This window comes from Hydra vulgaris, chromosome 12, assembly GCF_038396675.1.
Source record: "Hydra vulgaris chromosome 12, alternate assembly HydraT2T_AEP".
NCBI classification, from domain to species: Eukaryota; Metazoa; Cnidaria; class Hydrozoa; order Anthoathecata; family Hydridae; genus Hydra; species Hydra vulgaris.
This window is the reverse complement of record NC_088931.1, coordinates 3,772,501-3,789,119: the sequence shown is the minus strand read 5'-3', so window position 1 is coordinate 3,789,119 and position 16,619 is coordinate 3,772,501. Positions and strand designations below refer to the sequence as shown.

Genomic DNA, 16,619 nt, shown 5'->3' with positions numbered 1-16,619 from the left:
GAGTTTTATCTCTTGCAAAGTTCACCAGACCTACTTGCTCTTTGTGAGACTAATTTGAGTTCAGCTGTCTCATCTTGCGATCTTAGTGTTGATGGTTATCTTCCTTTAATTTGTAAAGACTCCAATAGTCACATGCTTGGCCTGGACATTTACATGCGTAAGAATTCACCTATTTGTTGTGAAACTTAGGTTTGAATCCACAGACCATTCTTTGATGTGCTTTCGTTTAGCAGCACTTCACTCTATTGCCTTTCTCTTTGTTCTATATCACTCTCCTCTATCTCAAGACTGCACTCTTTTTGATGTTATTTCTGATCATTTAGACGAAGCCCTCTCTCTTTATCCATCAGCTAATATAGTTGTTGTCGGTGATTTTAATGCTAACCACTCTGAATAGCTTGACTTTAGTGTCAATGATTCTGCAGGCATTAAAGCCCACAACTTTTGCCTTTCTCAATTCCTAACTCAAATAGTTAACTTTCCAAATCGCTTTCCAGACAATCCGAATCATTTACCTTTTCTACTCGACTTAGGTCTTAATTCAGATCCTAGTCAGTGCTCAGTTTCTCTACATTCACCCTTAGGTGCTTCTGATCACAGTTTGATCTCTCTAAAACTAATATCTCATTCTTCTTCATCACCTGAATCCCCCTATTATCATACCTCTTACAACTACCTTAAAGCAGACTGGGCTTCTTTCCGTGATTTCATTCGTGATGGCCCTTGGGTAGAAATCTTTCATCTTCCTGTTGACAAATGTGCTTCTTACATAACTTTGTGGATTCAGGCTGGAATGGAATCTTTTGTTCCCTCTCGACAATTTAAGGTCAAGCCTCACTCTCCTCCATGGTTTTCCTTAAACTGTGCTGCTGCGATTTTCAATTGAAACCGATACTTCTATATCTATAAGTAAAACAATTCTCCAGAAAACAGAAGGCTAATTATCACTGCTAGATACCATTGTAAAAAGGATTTGTCTAATGCCGATGCCCGCTATTCTCATGTCATGAAATCTTGTATTTCATCCCAAAAATTAGACTCTCATGACTTCTGGAGAATCTCTAATAGTATTAATAATAAGGGCAAACCTTTAATTCCTCCTCTCTTGTATGGTTCAGACTTTGTCACCTAAAGACAAAGCTGAATGATTTGCTAAAAACCTTTCATCAATATCATCTCTTGATTCCACTAGTTGCATTCTACCTGATATTGCCAACAAACAGGTTGATCCGTGGCGTGACATTGCTATCATTCCAGCTTCTGTATCTAAAGTGATTTCCTGCTTAGACTCTACGACAGTTTGTGGCCTGGACAACAAACCTGTTATTGTCTTCTTATTCTGTAACTTCAGGGGTTCCTCAATGTTTTATTTTTGACCTTATACTCTTTTTAACTTACATTAACAATCTTCCAGATATTCCCACATCTAAGGTGGCATTGTTTGCTGATGATACTACCATTTAATCTTGTTGTGATAAGAAACCAACACTCTCTGATTGCTTGGAGGGGGCATTTGAGCTTGAAAAGGATGTTACTTCTGCTACAGCATGGGGCTCACGATGACTGGTGAACTTCAATACAGATAAAACACAATTTTTTTCAGCCAATTGTTATCGCAATAATTTAGATTTTCCTATATTTATAAACGGTGATGTACTCAATGAGTCATCTACTCTTTATCTTCTAGAAATTACTCTTACATCCAATCTTTCTTGGAAACCATATATTAAATCAGTTGCAAAATTAGCATCTGCTAAGGTTGCATCTCTTTATCAACCTTGACACTTTCTTACTTCGAATTCTATTCTCTATCTCTATAAATCTCAAATCCGACCTTGTATGGAATATTGTTGCCATATCTGGATCTTCTAATGAAGCTCTTTCTCTTTTAGACAAGGTGCAAAAACGCAAAAATTCATTCTCGTATTACTCATCATTCAATTAAGTCTCATCCTTTTTCTTTGACTGTTCCTAAGTGCTCCAAAAATGCTTATTCGCCTAGTTTTATTCCTCGAACATCAGCCCTTTTGAATTCGCTTCCTTGATCTTGCTTTCCTGATACATATAATTTGCAATCCTTTAAGTCACCCATCAATCGTTATCTTTCTCTTCAATCTTCATTTTTTCTGTCACAGTAACTTCTAACTTTAACTAATGGTTGCTTGCAGCCTTGTTGGATGCAAAGATGTAGGAAAAATAAATGAATAAGAAAAAGTCACACGGAGTCATATCTTGTGAATATCGAGGTTGGGGCATGACTATGGTGTTGTTTACAAACAATCATCGAAAAGTGAGTAGGTGCATTATTGTGGTGCAAAAGCCATGAATTGTTTAGCCATAAATCGGGGCGTTTTTTTCGGATTGCTTTGCGCAAACATCGCATAACTTTAAGGTAATACTCCTTATTAGCTGTACGACCTTGTGGTAAGAACTCATGATGAACTATGCCATTATAATCGAAGAAAACAGTAAGAAAAACCTTAACGTTTGATTGAACTTGAAATGCTTTTTTTGATCTTGGTGATTCAGGGTGCTTCCATTGCTACAATATTGCTTTGGTTTTGATGCCATATAAACCATACACCCATGTTTCATGACCAGTTATGACCCTTTCAAGCAAACTTGGATTGTCATTGGCGTCATAGACGTAGCAGCTCCTGAGCGATGTTCAAGCGATTGTTTTTTTGGTCGAAATTCAACAGTTTTGGAATGAATTTTGCTGCCACTTGTTTCATGCCCAAAAAGTTTAAAAAAATGATATGACATGAGCCGATTGATATGCCAACTTCATCAGCAACTTCTCTTTTTGTAATTTGGCCATCATTTATAACCGTTTTTTCCACTTTTTTCACATTTTTATCATTTATTGACAATTATCTTGGAAATGCTTATACCACTCGTCAACACTGGTTTTTTTCATAGCACGCTCACCATAGGCTTTTTGCAACATTTCACACATTTTGTTACACTTTATTTCATATTTTACGCAAAATTTAATACAAATTCTTTGACTCTTCAATTCTTCCATTTTTTAAACAAACAAAAATCGCCAAGCTCATAAAAACATGCCGAACCTTAGCGACTAAACAAAAGTAAACAATGAATTAGCTGAGAATTTTATCTTACTTTAGGAGAATGTATTGCAACACAAAAAAAAAAATCCTGACAATCAGACTCTCTAAACCTGCAAAATTTAAAAATTCCGGGTGTTTTTTGAACACACCTTGTATATATTTATAAATATATATACTCACACACACACACACACACACACACACACACACACAAAAGATTCCATTCCAGCCTGAATCCACGAAATTATGTAAAAAGCACATTTGTCAACAGGAAGACGAAAGATTTTTACCCAAGGGCCATCACAAATAAAATCACGGAAAGAAGCCCAGTCAGCTTTAAGGTAGTTGTAAGAGGTACGATAATAGAGGGATTCAGGTGATGAAGAAGAATGAGATATTAGTTTTAGAGAGATCAAACTGTGATCAGAAGCACCTAAGGGTGAATGTGGAGAAACTGAGCACTGACTAGGATCAGAAACAAGACATAAGTCGAGTAGAAAAGGTAAATGATTCGGGTTGTCTGGAAAGCGAGTTGGAAAGTTGATTTAGGGATTGAGAAAGAGATTGAGAAAGGCAAAAGTTTCCTATTTGAGTTAGGGATTGAGAAAGGCAAAAGTTGTGGGCTTTAATGCCTGCAGAATCATTGACACCAGAGCCAAGCCATTCAGTGTGATGAGCATTAAAGTCACCGACAACAGCAATATTAGCTGATGGATAAAGAAAGAGGGCTTGGTCAATATGATCAGAAATAACATCAAAAAGAGTGCAGTCTTGAGATAAAGGAGAGTAATATAGAATAAAAAGAAGGGCAAATAGAGTGAAGTGGTGCTAAACGAAAGCACATCAAAGAATGGTCTGTGGATTCAAACCTAGTTTCACAACAAATGGGTGAATTCTTACGCATTTAAATGCCCAGGCCATGCATGTGACTATTGGAGTCTTTTTGAATTTAAGGAAGATAACCATCAACACTAAGATCGCAAGATGAGACAGCTGAAATCAAATTAGTCACACAAAGAGCAAGTAGGTCTGGTAAACTTTGCATGAGATAAAACTCAATAGAAGAAGAGTTACTTCGAAGACCACGAATATTAGTGAATGATAAGTTAAGAGAACTTGATGTTTTTTTGTGTTTTATAGTTTTTAGTACTTTAGTCATTTTTAAATTTGTTAAAGAACTTGAAACAAAGCGTAGATTGTACTCAGTACACTGTTTAATAGCCCAAGCAATTGCCTCATAACTATTAATAAACCCTAAGCCGTAACAAAGGGCTCCAAATGTGGCCTTCGCAATGCACACCAAAAGTACAAACATGGACACCATCCATGCGCAACATGGCATTGTTAATACTTTGATATTTTTCAGCTGTTGATGGAATCAGCCTCTCTGAGAGCTACCACAAAGTTTGGAAAACCTGACTACCAGCCGGCCTCAGAACCATAAAAGTGAGTTTTAGAGCTGTACCCTCATTAGGAGATAATAGAATGAGTTGCCTAGTCATAAAACAGAGACACAAGCAAAACCGATGCATTGAGTCAAGAAGATTAAGTGTTCAATATCTTAAACTGGAAACAATGTATTAAAAATACATCTGTGCCAGCCTAATAGATGAAGAATGGGTATGAGGCTGGTCAACAGATAGAATCTGTTTACCCCTTATATATACATATATATTAGGGTGGTATTTTTTATATGGAAAAAAATTTTTTTTTCATTTTTTTAATTGCACTTTTTATTTGGTGAGGTCTGTTATAAAAAGTATATGGTTAAAATTTTTTCGTAAACTGATAGTAGGAAGAGGTACCCCAAACCCTATTTTGGAACCTTAAATTGACCAAAATTTATCTAAAAACTTGTAACTGTATTTTTATTTCATACAAAATACTGCTATAAATTGATCTAAAAACAAATAATATAAAGTTTTATAATGTTACAACATAGATAATTTTTAGAAGACTGTAAAGTACAAACAAATTTAAATTTACCCTCTCAGCATTATTAACCAAAAATCGCTCCTTAATCCATATTTTGATTTCATTATTGAAAAAAGCAGGAAAAATAATAAGGTGTATCATCTAAGACTTAATTATTTTATTATTGGACTTTATATTTATTAAATTTCTATTATATTCTTTCTATTATAGTGAAAAAGTATAAAAATATTACTTAAGAAGATGGTTGCCTCAGACAAAGCAACATACTCAACTACAAATGTTTGGCCAGTTGGACATATTCTCTCAACAATAGCTGGGCCGAGTCTAATAAAGTGGTGTTACCCTATGTAGAGTTCTTTATGAAATGATAACCAAAAAATCAACTCTTTCAATATCTTGCAACAGAGAGGTCCCCAAAAAGCGGAACTGGATGCAAAGTTTGAAAAAGAGTAGTTTGCATCTCGAAAATCCGATGTGGTAGAAAATCCGATGTGGTAGAAAATCCGATGTGGTAGAAAATTCGATGTGGTAGAAAATCCGATGTGGTAGAAAATTTGAAATAATACTTAAAGTAATTGCAACCATGTGATGATTATAAAGGATTCGAAAGACTAGCTCTTCTCTTTTTGGGAAAAAATAATGATACAACAACTATTTGCATTCCTGGGGCTTACCATTGTGCAAGATGGATGATTAAAGGTATATACTGTTTAAAATTTTTTGGATTTCGCCATCAGTTAATAATCATAGAGAAAGAAATTAGAATTTTAAGAAGAATGTCTCTTCATAACCACAATATATGCATGTTTCTGGTTTTCAGCAACTCTCACAAAGGCACCAAAAAACTGATTTTCTCACCTCTCAAAGGCACCAAAAAAGGATCTCCTTCTTTTAAAAGTAATCGAGAACTATTGTCAAGTTGACAGCAAAGTTGCAAATGTTGCAAAAAATAAAATTAAACTTCAGTTATAGTATTTAAGGGAAGATCTAGCTGCTCTCCGATTATTCAGTGATAAAATTTCTGTTGAAGAGAAAATGGAAATTGTAAATGCTTTACAAAAAAAACCATTACCAGATGACAATAGAAGACTTGCTCCAAACAAGATCTATACATTCTCTAAACTTTCTATAGCTAACTTTGTTACACAATGCTCAATGAATTTGTTTGACTCTCTCAATCTACCAAAAAAATTCTTGACATTGTCTCCTAAAACTTGAGCTAATCGCGATGACTACAATTCTGCTTGTAAAATAGTTTGTGCCATGAAATTGGTTAATGACTGTGCAATATGGGCAGTTAAATATGCCACTGACTTTAACGAAGTTTTGACAAAAAATGACAATCAACATCAGCTTCTCTACCAAGTAGTTGAGTATCATAGAAAACATTTTTCAACTGAAGCTACAAAGAAACAGTTAAGCCATAATCATTCCAAATAACAACAAAATAATCTATTCAAATATGCATCTATGTTTACATATAATATGAACTAAATATATAGTTAAATACAATATAATAATAATATTAATATATGGCTATTATTTTTCTGTTATAGTTTAAATTAATTATATGTCAAGGTTTGAATAAATTATGTATGTTATTTCATCCATATAACTTTAAAATTTGTTATTTGTAATATGTTTTCTTGAATGCATAAGAAAATTTCAAATTCAATTAAAAGTTTCATTTGAGTACAATATTTTTTGTTATTTTTTGATTTATAAATTTCAATTAGGGCTGAGGTAGAAATGGCTGGTAGAGACGCCATTTGACCATATGAGCCACCAGTACTCACAATTAAAAAAAACTGAAGAAATGTTAAAAAAAGGACCTTTTTAAGTACTTATAACAGCTTTTTGTATCTTTACCCTCTTCCCCTTGCCCCAAGTGACCCCCACTATATACATTCATACACTTGTCATCAATCTAATAAATAAAACTGATTCATGTAACACTGGCAACAGTTTATTTTAATACATTTCAGAAATTTATCATTTTCGAAAAAAATAGGTCTTAAAAGGGCTAAGAAATATGTGCGGGTTCTGGCGCCTTGAGGGTGGGGTGTGGGAATAGGTCACTGCTATATACATTTGTTTTATTGTTATCACCCTAATAAGTAAAACTGATGCATATAACACTGGCACAAGCTGATTTTAATAGATTTCAGAAATATATTATTTTATACAAAAACGGGTCTCAAAAGAGCCTAAAAAACAGGTCCGGGACCTATCATTTATAGGGGAGAGTCTGGTAATAGGTCATTGCTATATACATTCTTATAATTTTAATAACCCTAATAAATAAAACTGATGCATCTAACACTGACACTAACTGATTTTAATACATTTTAGAAACATGTCATTTCAGACAAAAACAGGGATTACAAAGCAGGTGTGGGGGACCACTTCCCATCATCAATTTGCAAAAAAAATTATCTGTGAACTTTTTTGATTGAACCTCATCAAATAAGTGGGTGTGTCAGGATGAGTGCTACCAGTTTGTTAAAATTTCCTTTGTTAATTATTTTTAATTAATGAGTTCAATAATTTTGCAATTCTTTTTACGTAATAGTATATATATATATATATATATATATATATATATATATATATATATATATATATATATATATATATATATATATATATATATATATATATATATATATATATATATATATATATATATATATATATATATATATATATATATATATATATATATATATGTACAGTTCTGAGTCTGACCAAAACTTTTTTTATCTTTTTTTCATGTAACTTAACTTAAGTTACACGAAAAAAAAGGTAAAAAAAATTGCTTCATTTTTTAGATCAGATAACTGCGAATCAGTATAGCAGTTTGTATTAGAGACTTTCACAAGATGTTGAAAATTCTATACCAATTTAAAAAATATATAAAAATTTATCAGAGGTAACTGGCCAAGGAAATTAACTGGTTTTTTTGATACAAGGAAATTAACTGGTTTTTTTGAAATATATATATTTAACTTATGTTACCGCGCAATTATTATCGTGGATTTTTTATTTCTATTATTAAGAGTTAGAGTTACATAAAAAGAATTGCAAAATTATTGAACTCATTCATTAAAAATAATTAACAAAGCAAATTTTAACAAACTGGTAGCACTCTTCCTGAGTGTTTTTTCATAACATTAAGGAAAGTTATTAAATTGAAAAACAATTTTATCTGCAAGACCAACAGCAACTTTAAAAAATTACTTTAGTATTACAACTTTACTTATACTTGAGGCATTTAAATAAGAAATTCTTTAGTTTGTTGAAGTTTTTACTTATACTTCTTATGTTTATGCGTATTGCCTTCTTTTCATAGGTTGAATTTTTAAAATGCTGCAAAATATTTACATTGAAATCTTTTAAAATATTTTTATATTTTTGACATAAAAACTGCTATCACAGTTAAGGAGGGAGAAGGGTTCAGGTATATGTGATCATTTGTGACAGGACGAAGGAGTTAAGAATTGACAAATATAGGGTGACGTGCAATATGGATGACCCCCCTTAATTGAATTTACAAATGATTTGTTTTACTAAAACAAAAATAAAAAAGGTTCCTCTAACTGATCTTTTTATATAAGGAGAATAGCAAATAAATCTTTGGTTTTTTTTAATATCTAAATAAAAATATTTACATAAACCTTTTTTTATTTATTCGTGTATATTTTTATGTCAACCAAAATAAGAATACATAAACATATCAAAAAACAATTTTAACTAACATAAAACTATAAAAACTAAAAAAATAATTTTTTTTCTAAATTCAGAATTTTATGCAGGAATAAACATAAAAATGAAAAAGTTAAAAGTATAAGAGCAATAAATAAAATAAATTAATAAACATAAACATATATATAAACAATATAAAAAGTTTCAGTAAAAGCCTTGTCAAACCAACGCGACGAAATAAGAATTACTCAATGATGTAATTCATTTTGTTAACAAAAAAGTGCCAGAACTTTAGTAAATGCATGTAGTTTTAACTTACTTTACACAAACTTAAAATAAAAATGTGCTTTAACTAAGCATCGTTATGCAAAACTTTGAATGTAAAAACATAACATTTAATATTCTTTTGCATATTATATTTAAAAAAAATTTTTAATATAATATGCAAAATTTAGTTTAAAAAGTTTTTAAACTAAATTTTGTTAACATACGTTACATGAAAATTGCAAAAGTTCTTTTGTTATTTTCTTGAAATATATATATTTTATAAAGTATAAAATCTGACTAACAACAATTTGAAGATGTTACCTCCATTTTCACGCTAAATTAATTCCGATAATGCAAATAAGTTCATGGTTAAAATAACATTTTACAATGATTTTTCTTGTAGACATAGTATGCATTTTTTGGAAATAGTGTTATATGCAGGCGCTGTTTTATGTATGGACCAATTCAGTAAATAATCATCAATATTTTTACCTTTTAATTCCCATATATATTCTGGCAGCATGGTGTCTTTTGAATACTTTATATTTTAATAACATTGCTTATGATTGGCAAATCTTTTTTCCATTCACCCTCTGTTATGCCAATATATTATTTATCAGGTACATTTTTAGAGGAAAATTTTGAAATAATTATACATGCAAACCAAGAATGCTTATTAAACAAAAAACCTGAATTAATTTCTAAATGTTAGCACGAAAATAAGTTTTTCCTAAAACTTATAAAAATAAATGAACTCAAATAATATTTACATTAAACCCCCCTTTTTAAAAAAAATATTAAAACAAAAAAAGCATAGGTAATCATTTCTAAAGAATTCTTTTTATAATAGTGTCAGCAAAGTCCACGAATGTGTGAAAATTTATAGTAGTTAAGACATTTGCGACTTCCTGTAATTTAATTTTTGGTATAAATTAAAGTTTTAATAATTTAATCATTCATTTCTGATGAGTCTATAATGATGAAAGACTGTTAAATGAAAAAAATTTTCGTCAAGTGATTTTCTACTAATTTATATATATATATATAAATATATATATATATATATATATATATATATATATATATATATATATATATATATATATATTTATATATATATATATATATAAATATATATATATATATATATATATATATATATATATATAATGAATTATATATATATATATATAATATGATGAATGGTATCAAACCTGATGAATTGTATACCGTGTTTATATATATATATATATATAAATATATATATATATATATATATATATATATATATATATATATATATATATATATAAATATATATAAACACGGTATAGTAGCCTCGGGAAACATTGTTTTCATAGCTAAAATACTTGATAATGTCCCATCCAACTTTAATGCTGATCTCTCAAGACATTTGTTTTTTTTTACAATACTAAACAATCGTTCTAACTCAGCGTTACTGTGGGGAATAATGAGAACAATTTCAGCTAATTTTGGTAGCAGTTTAAAATGTTTAACTAAAGTGTTGGGAATAACCATTTTTGAAATATGGTACCATAAAACGTCAATTCTGTAGTGAAACAAAGGTTCACCTCCAATATCATCAAGAATCTTTTCAGGTATCTTAGCTTCCTCAAAAACATTATCATCAAAATCATTGTTCTTTAAAATCTGATAATCACTAAACTCCTCATACAATTCATCAGGTTTGATACCATTCATCAAGTGTGGGAACCGGTCATAAAAATACTGAACTTGCTCCCACTTTGAGTTTTCACGGTCTAAAACATCTACCCAACCAGCATTAACAATTAAATCGTCATTAAGAGGAAATTTGTGCTTAATATAATTTAAGAGACGACTTAAAAAATAGTAAGCAGCATCATGAAATTCTTTATATTGTTTTTGTGATCTCCTGTTTCAAAGAGTTGCCTGAGTTTTTGTTCTGTTAGAACTCCAAGATAAATATCTTGAGTATCAATATAATTTTTTGAATCTTCTAAGTCTATTTCTAAAACCGATGAAATGTTTTTCAGTTTGTTTGGTAGAATAATGCGCTTAGCCAGCTTTTTGCCTAGACTTTCCATTGCTGATTTTAGACAATGAATTGTTGGCTCTTCTCGCTGCAATAGTAGATTGAAATGTAAAAACAAAGGTAATGCTGAAGTTAGAAAAAGCATTGTTGGTTCCAAAATTGGATTATGAAATTTGTCATATAAATGCTTAAACCTTTCATCAGCAAAACTTTCACTTGAAAAAATAAGCTTTCAGGCTTGAATAGCTCTTGAAATACATTTCTCTAAAGATAGCCATCTAACTGATAGATGCTTTAGAATGCCTTGATATTCTTGATTACAAAATTCAAAGTACTCTCTCAATTTGCCTTTTCGTTTTGCACTCTTATCAAACCAATAGTACAAGTCAATTTTCGACATTTAATGCAATATAATCACAAAAAACATCATGTGCTTTACTAGCAGCTAAGTGTGCAAGATGACAAGGGCAGCCACGAATAAAGATATTATTATTTTTTTCTAAACATCTTGATGCAACTGAATTTCTTTTTCCAATCATAGAGTTTGTACTATCAACACTTAAACTTGTGCAATTTTCCCATGAAATTTCATATACTTCAAATTTTTTTTCTATGGAAGAAAAGATAACAGCAGCCTTTGCACAATCAACTCCAGATGTTAAGCACATATCAAAGAAATGACATGTTATTGTTTTTGAGCGGTTAGCATCAAATATTTTGATACATATAGGATTCATCTTATCAGTGCCAGAGTCATTCGATCCATCTGTGCCTAAGGAATATGGATGAACTTTACAATGTTCTACAATGTAATTTCGACAATGTGGAGCAAATGATTCGTTTATAATAGCCATTGTTTTAGTTTAACTTGCTGCATACCTTTTGGCAATTTTACTGTCTAGAAAAACCTCTTTAAAAAGAGATGTGAGATGATTGGAGGTAAAGAAATGTTGTGCTGAACCAGTTAACATGATTACAGAATGTGTTACCACGACCTCAGCATTAATTACTTGATTATCTAATGTTGTGTCAGTTTTTAAAAATTTATTTAAAGAAGTTTGCTTTTTTAATGCAATAACATTTGCTTTGTGGCTGTTTTTTTTGCAATGATCAGATACATCTTTAACTCCTTGATGATGACAAGTTAGTTTTTTAACACACGGAACACAGTAAAATTGGTAAATATTACCTTTAACAGCCCTAACAGGGTAATCTTGGCACCATGTTGAGTTAAATTTGCATTTATATGTTTGCTTTGAGGCCATTTTTAAAAATGCGGATTTGATTTATAATATAAAAAAACTTATGTTTAAAGCTACTTATAAGTCGGAGCCAGTTTTATGATCTGTTTTGTTCACTTAATATTCATTAGTTTTTGATGTAATCACAATCTTTTTCAGAATATATATTGTTATTATTTTAAGCTAAAATATTAAGAGTAAATTGAAAAAAAAAGTTCTTCAGAAAATTTTTAAAATTTACTGTGAGAAATTTGGATCAACCGTGAGACCGTAAGGTTTGTTATAAAACCATGAGTCTCACGGTAAAACCGTGAGAAGGTATGATATATATATATATATACACATATATATATATATATATATATATGTATATATATATATATATACACATATATATATATATATATGTATATATATATATATATATATATATATATATATATATATATATATATATATATATATATATATATATATATATGTATATATATATATAAACACACACTGAAGATGTCATACTAAAATAGGTAGTTGAGGGGGCTTTAAAACATACATCAACTATCTCATAAGCTGCTGCTGCAAAGGAGTACTGTTATATTGACTACGGGTTTGATATGGGGCATCAATTTTGACCTTCATAATTAATAATAATTTTTTTTTAAATAAGAGCATGAAAAAAAAAAGAAAAATTGTTTTTTTTTATGCGTCATAAAAAACAATGTTATAATACAAGTAAAATCATTACCTCCTTGCAAGGTTCTAAACACACACCAGGCCTGAGGTCCTGATCCAGCATTAGTATCTGCAGTAAGATAAAGTTCATATTGAGTAAAGGCTTTTAAACCTGAAATCGTTCCTGATACTGATGTGGAGGCAAAGCTCTTTGTGCTGAAAGTATCATTTTGAGCAAACAATTTGTAAGTAACTGTATAACATTTTGGATTTCCTCTCCACTCCTTAACTCTAATCCAATATAACTTAACACTGCTTATTGAATTAGCTGTACATGTCAAATTTTTAGGTGCTTCCGGAGGCGCTAAAAGTTATTTCATCATTAATTCATATCTAATATCAAAATATCAAAAAATGTCAATATTAAAAAGGTTTGGAAACTTCATTTGCTTACTGCCTTCCAAGGTTCTTTCTTCAACTGGATTCGAACTGATTCCATTTCCCATTGAATGAAAAGCTAGAACTCTTAATGTATATGTTGTAGTAGGAGCTAACCTATCTATCACCAAATATGTTGTGTTCTAAAATAAAATCTATGTATATTTATATCTATATATATATATATATATATATATATATATATATATATATATATATATATATATATACATAAATATATATATATATATACATATATATATATATATATATATATATATATATATATATATATATATATATATATATATATATATATATATATATATATATATATATATATATATATATATATATATATATACATATCCCTCTATTTGAAATATCTTTTAAATATTGAGCACTCTTTTATGACTATGAGTTTTGTTTTATAAGACAAAACAACCTTAAATAAATATATATATATGTGTATATATACATATATATATATATATATATATATATATATATATATATATATATATATATATATATATATATATATATATATATATATATATACAGGCCCGTAGCAACTGGGTGGGCAGCAGGCCCCCCGATTATTTAAAAAATAATAATTTTGAAGAAATTGAAAAAATGACATAAAAAAAAAAACGGTTGTTAAAACTATTTTGGAGTAGTACTGCCCCCCCCCCCCCCTCCCAAATATAATTTTTGTTATATATATATAATCTTTGAAAGTCATTTTCTTGTTATACGTTTAAATATGGGTAGAATTCAATAAATACGGCTGCATATAAACTTTTTTAAAAATATATATATTTTTTAATAATATATAATTATTTCGAAATTTCGCTGATCCATCGTGATCAGCGTCATCAGGTATAATAAATAAAATAGTTACAAAGAAATCGTTATAGTAAAAACAAACCGTTAAAAAGATAACACTAAAAAGCCAAAATATAATACAAAAAATTTTTCCTCAAATAACTGACGTCAGCAGATTTTATTAAAAAATGGCCCCTAGGTTTTAGTTGTCACGTTATCACCGTCATCCCGATTGAGAACCACATCACCATTTTTTAACGCCTGTCGAACCCTAGCTTTGCTTATTTCGAGTGACTCTCTGATTTTCCGAGTTCGATATTCTGGGGCTACAGATAATGTTTTGGGGTGCAACCAATCAAACTTACCATGGCATGTTTTGGAATGTTCAGTTGCGCCCGAACTGGACCATTTTTCTTTTAAGCTGTTTTTCTGGTGTTCAATACATCTCGATATCACCTTCTTTTTAGTTTCACCAATGTATATCGAACCGCATGAACATTTTAGCTGGTATACGCCAGGGTTTGTATTTAGTGGTAATTTAGTTTTATTGTCGAAAACAAAACATAAAGGTTATTTTCACATCAACTCCCAATTTAAGAAAAAATATTTCTTAAATTGGGAGTTGATGTGAAAATAACCTTTATGTTTTGTTTTCGAAATTCTTTACGAAGTTTTGGACCAACAATTGGTATCCAAGGTAGTTTTATAAAGGGTTGGGCATCTAATGGTTTACATGTGGTGTTTTTTGAACCGTTTTTTAAATAGTCTATAGTAATATTATTTAGAACGTTCTTGTCGTGGCCATTTTCAACAAATATGTCTATTAGAAAATCAATTTCTTTTTGAAGGTGTTTTTAAGAGCAAATTCTTTTTGCACGACATAAAAATCCTTTGAAAACGCTAATAATAATGTGAGGATTATTGTTCGAGTTAGGTTTAAGTTGAACATTTGTAATAGCCTCCTTTCGATGTATTTGAAATTCATAAGCTCCAGAGCCTGTGTTTGTAATATTAATATCTAGGAAATTGAGTTTTTTGAGGTTGTTTTCAAGTTCCACTGTGTATTTTATGGCAGGATGTTGTTCATTAAGGATGTTCAGAAACATTTTTGTTGTTTTATTGAAGCGAAGCGAGCGTGACAATCATCTACATATCTCTTGTAAGTTTTGGGTTCGGATGTATAAACTATTGCTATGTTAAGGGCCTTTCTTTCTATATTTTGTAAAAACGCTTCCGCCATAACAACCATTAAAGATAAACCTATAGGACCTGAATAAGGTATTACTCGGATATTGTCTTCATATAAAAAATAGTATATGCTTAATGAAAGTTCAATTAATTGGTGAATGTCTGCAAGAGTAAGTTTAGTTTGAGTTTTTAAGTCATCAATGTCAGCGTTGAATATATCAGTAATAACCGGAATTGCTTCGTCAATGGGTATGGATGGATATAAATTGACTATATCAAATGAAACTTGAACTTTGTTAGGATCTATTATCCATTGCTTAGCTTCATTTACAAAACTATTAGAATTCATAAGTCTATTTTTATTTTTGTTCAGAGTCGGTTGAATAATTTTAACAAGATAATCAAATGTTCCATAAGGTGGTGTGTTAATTGTTGATACAACGGGGCGCATTGGGTAATCTTTTTCTGGTTTGTGAGCTTTAATCATTCCGTAAATCCTTGGTGGGTTACAATCTGATGGATACATATTAAAGTATGCATTTGTGTCTAGCTTACCTTCTTTTCTTAATTTGCACAATTGTCTTTGAAATTTAGTACTCAATGTGGATGTTGGATCATAATCAATAATTTTGCTATTTTTTATTTGTTCTTCTAATTTGAGAGATGCATCATTTTGGTTTAATAATGCGAAACCTCTATGAAAACCTGGGGGCCATTTTTTAATAAAATCTGCTGACGTCAGTTATTTGAGGAAAAATTTTTTGTATTATATTTTGGCTTTTTAGTGTCATCTTTTTAACGGTTTGTTTTTACTATAATGATTTCTTTGTAACTATTTTATTTATTATACCTGATGACGCTGATCACGATAGATCAGCAAAATATCGAAATAATTATATATTATTAAAATATATATATATATTTAAAAAAAAGTTTATATGCAGCCGTATTTATTGAATTCTAACCATATATATATATATATATATATATATATATATATATATATATATATATATATATATATATATATATATATATATATATATATATATATATATATATATATATATATATATATATATATATATATATATATATATATATATATATATATATATATATAAATGAGTAAAAGTTCTAGGTAACAAAAGAAAAACTATTCAAACTAAGATGAGTAAAATATATTTATTAAATAAACTTTAACAAATATTTTAATTTTTTCTCTAACACAGTTAA

General features: G+C 29.6%; 1 protein-coding gene across 2 annotated transcripts in view; it reads right to left on the bottom strand.

The window, feature by feature from the left end:
- Positions 1-16,619, bottom strand: part of LOC100199991 (uncharacterized) — a 97,800-nt gene that overhangs the window by 47,428 nt on the left and 33,753 nt on the right. For both annotated transcript variants that reach the window (XM_065811264.1, XM_065811265.1), the window contains 2 exons: positions 13,384-13,510; positions 13,003-13,293 (listed from right to left, as the gene is read on the bottom strand). In XM_065811264.1, the coding sequence (XP_065667336.1) occupies positions 13,003-13,293; positions 13,384-13,510 (418 nt within the window). The remainder of the gene's footprint in view (positions 1-13,002; positions 13,294-13,383; positions 13,511-16,619) is intronic.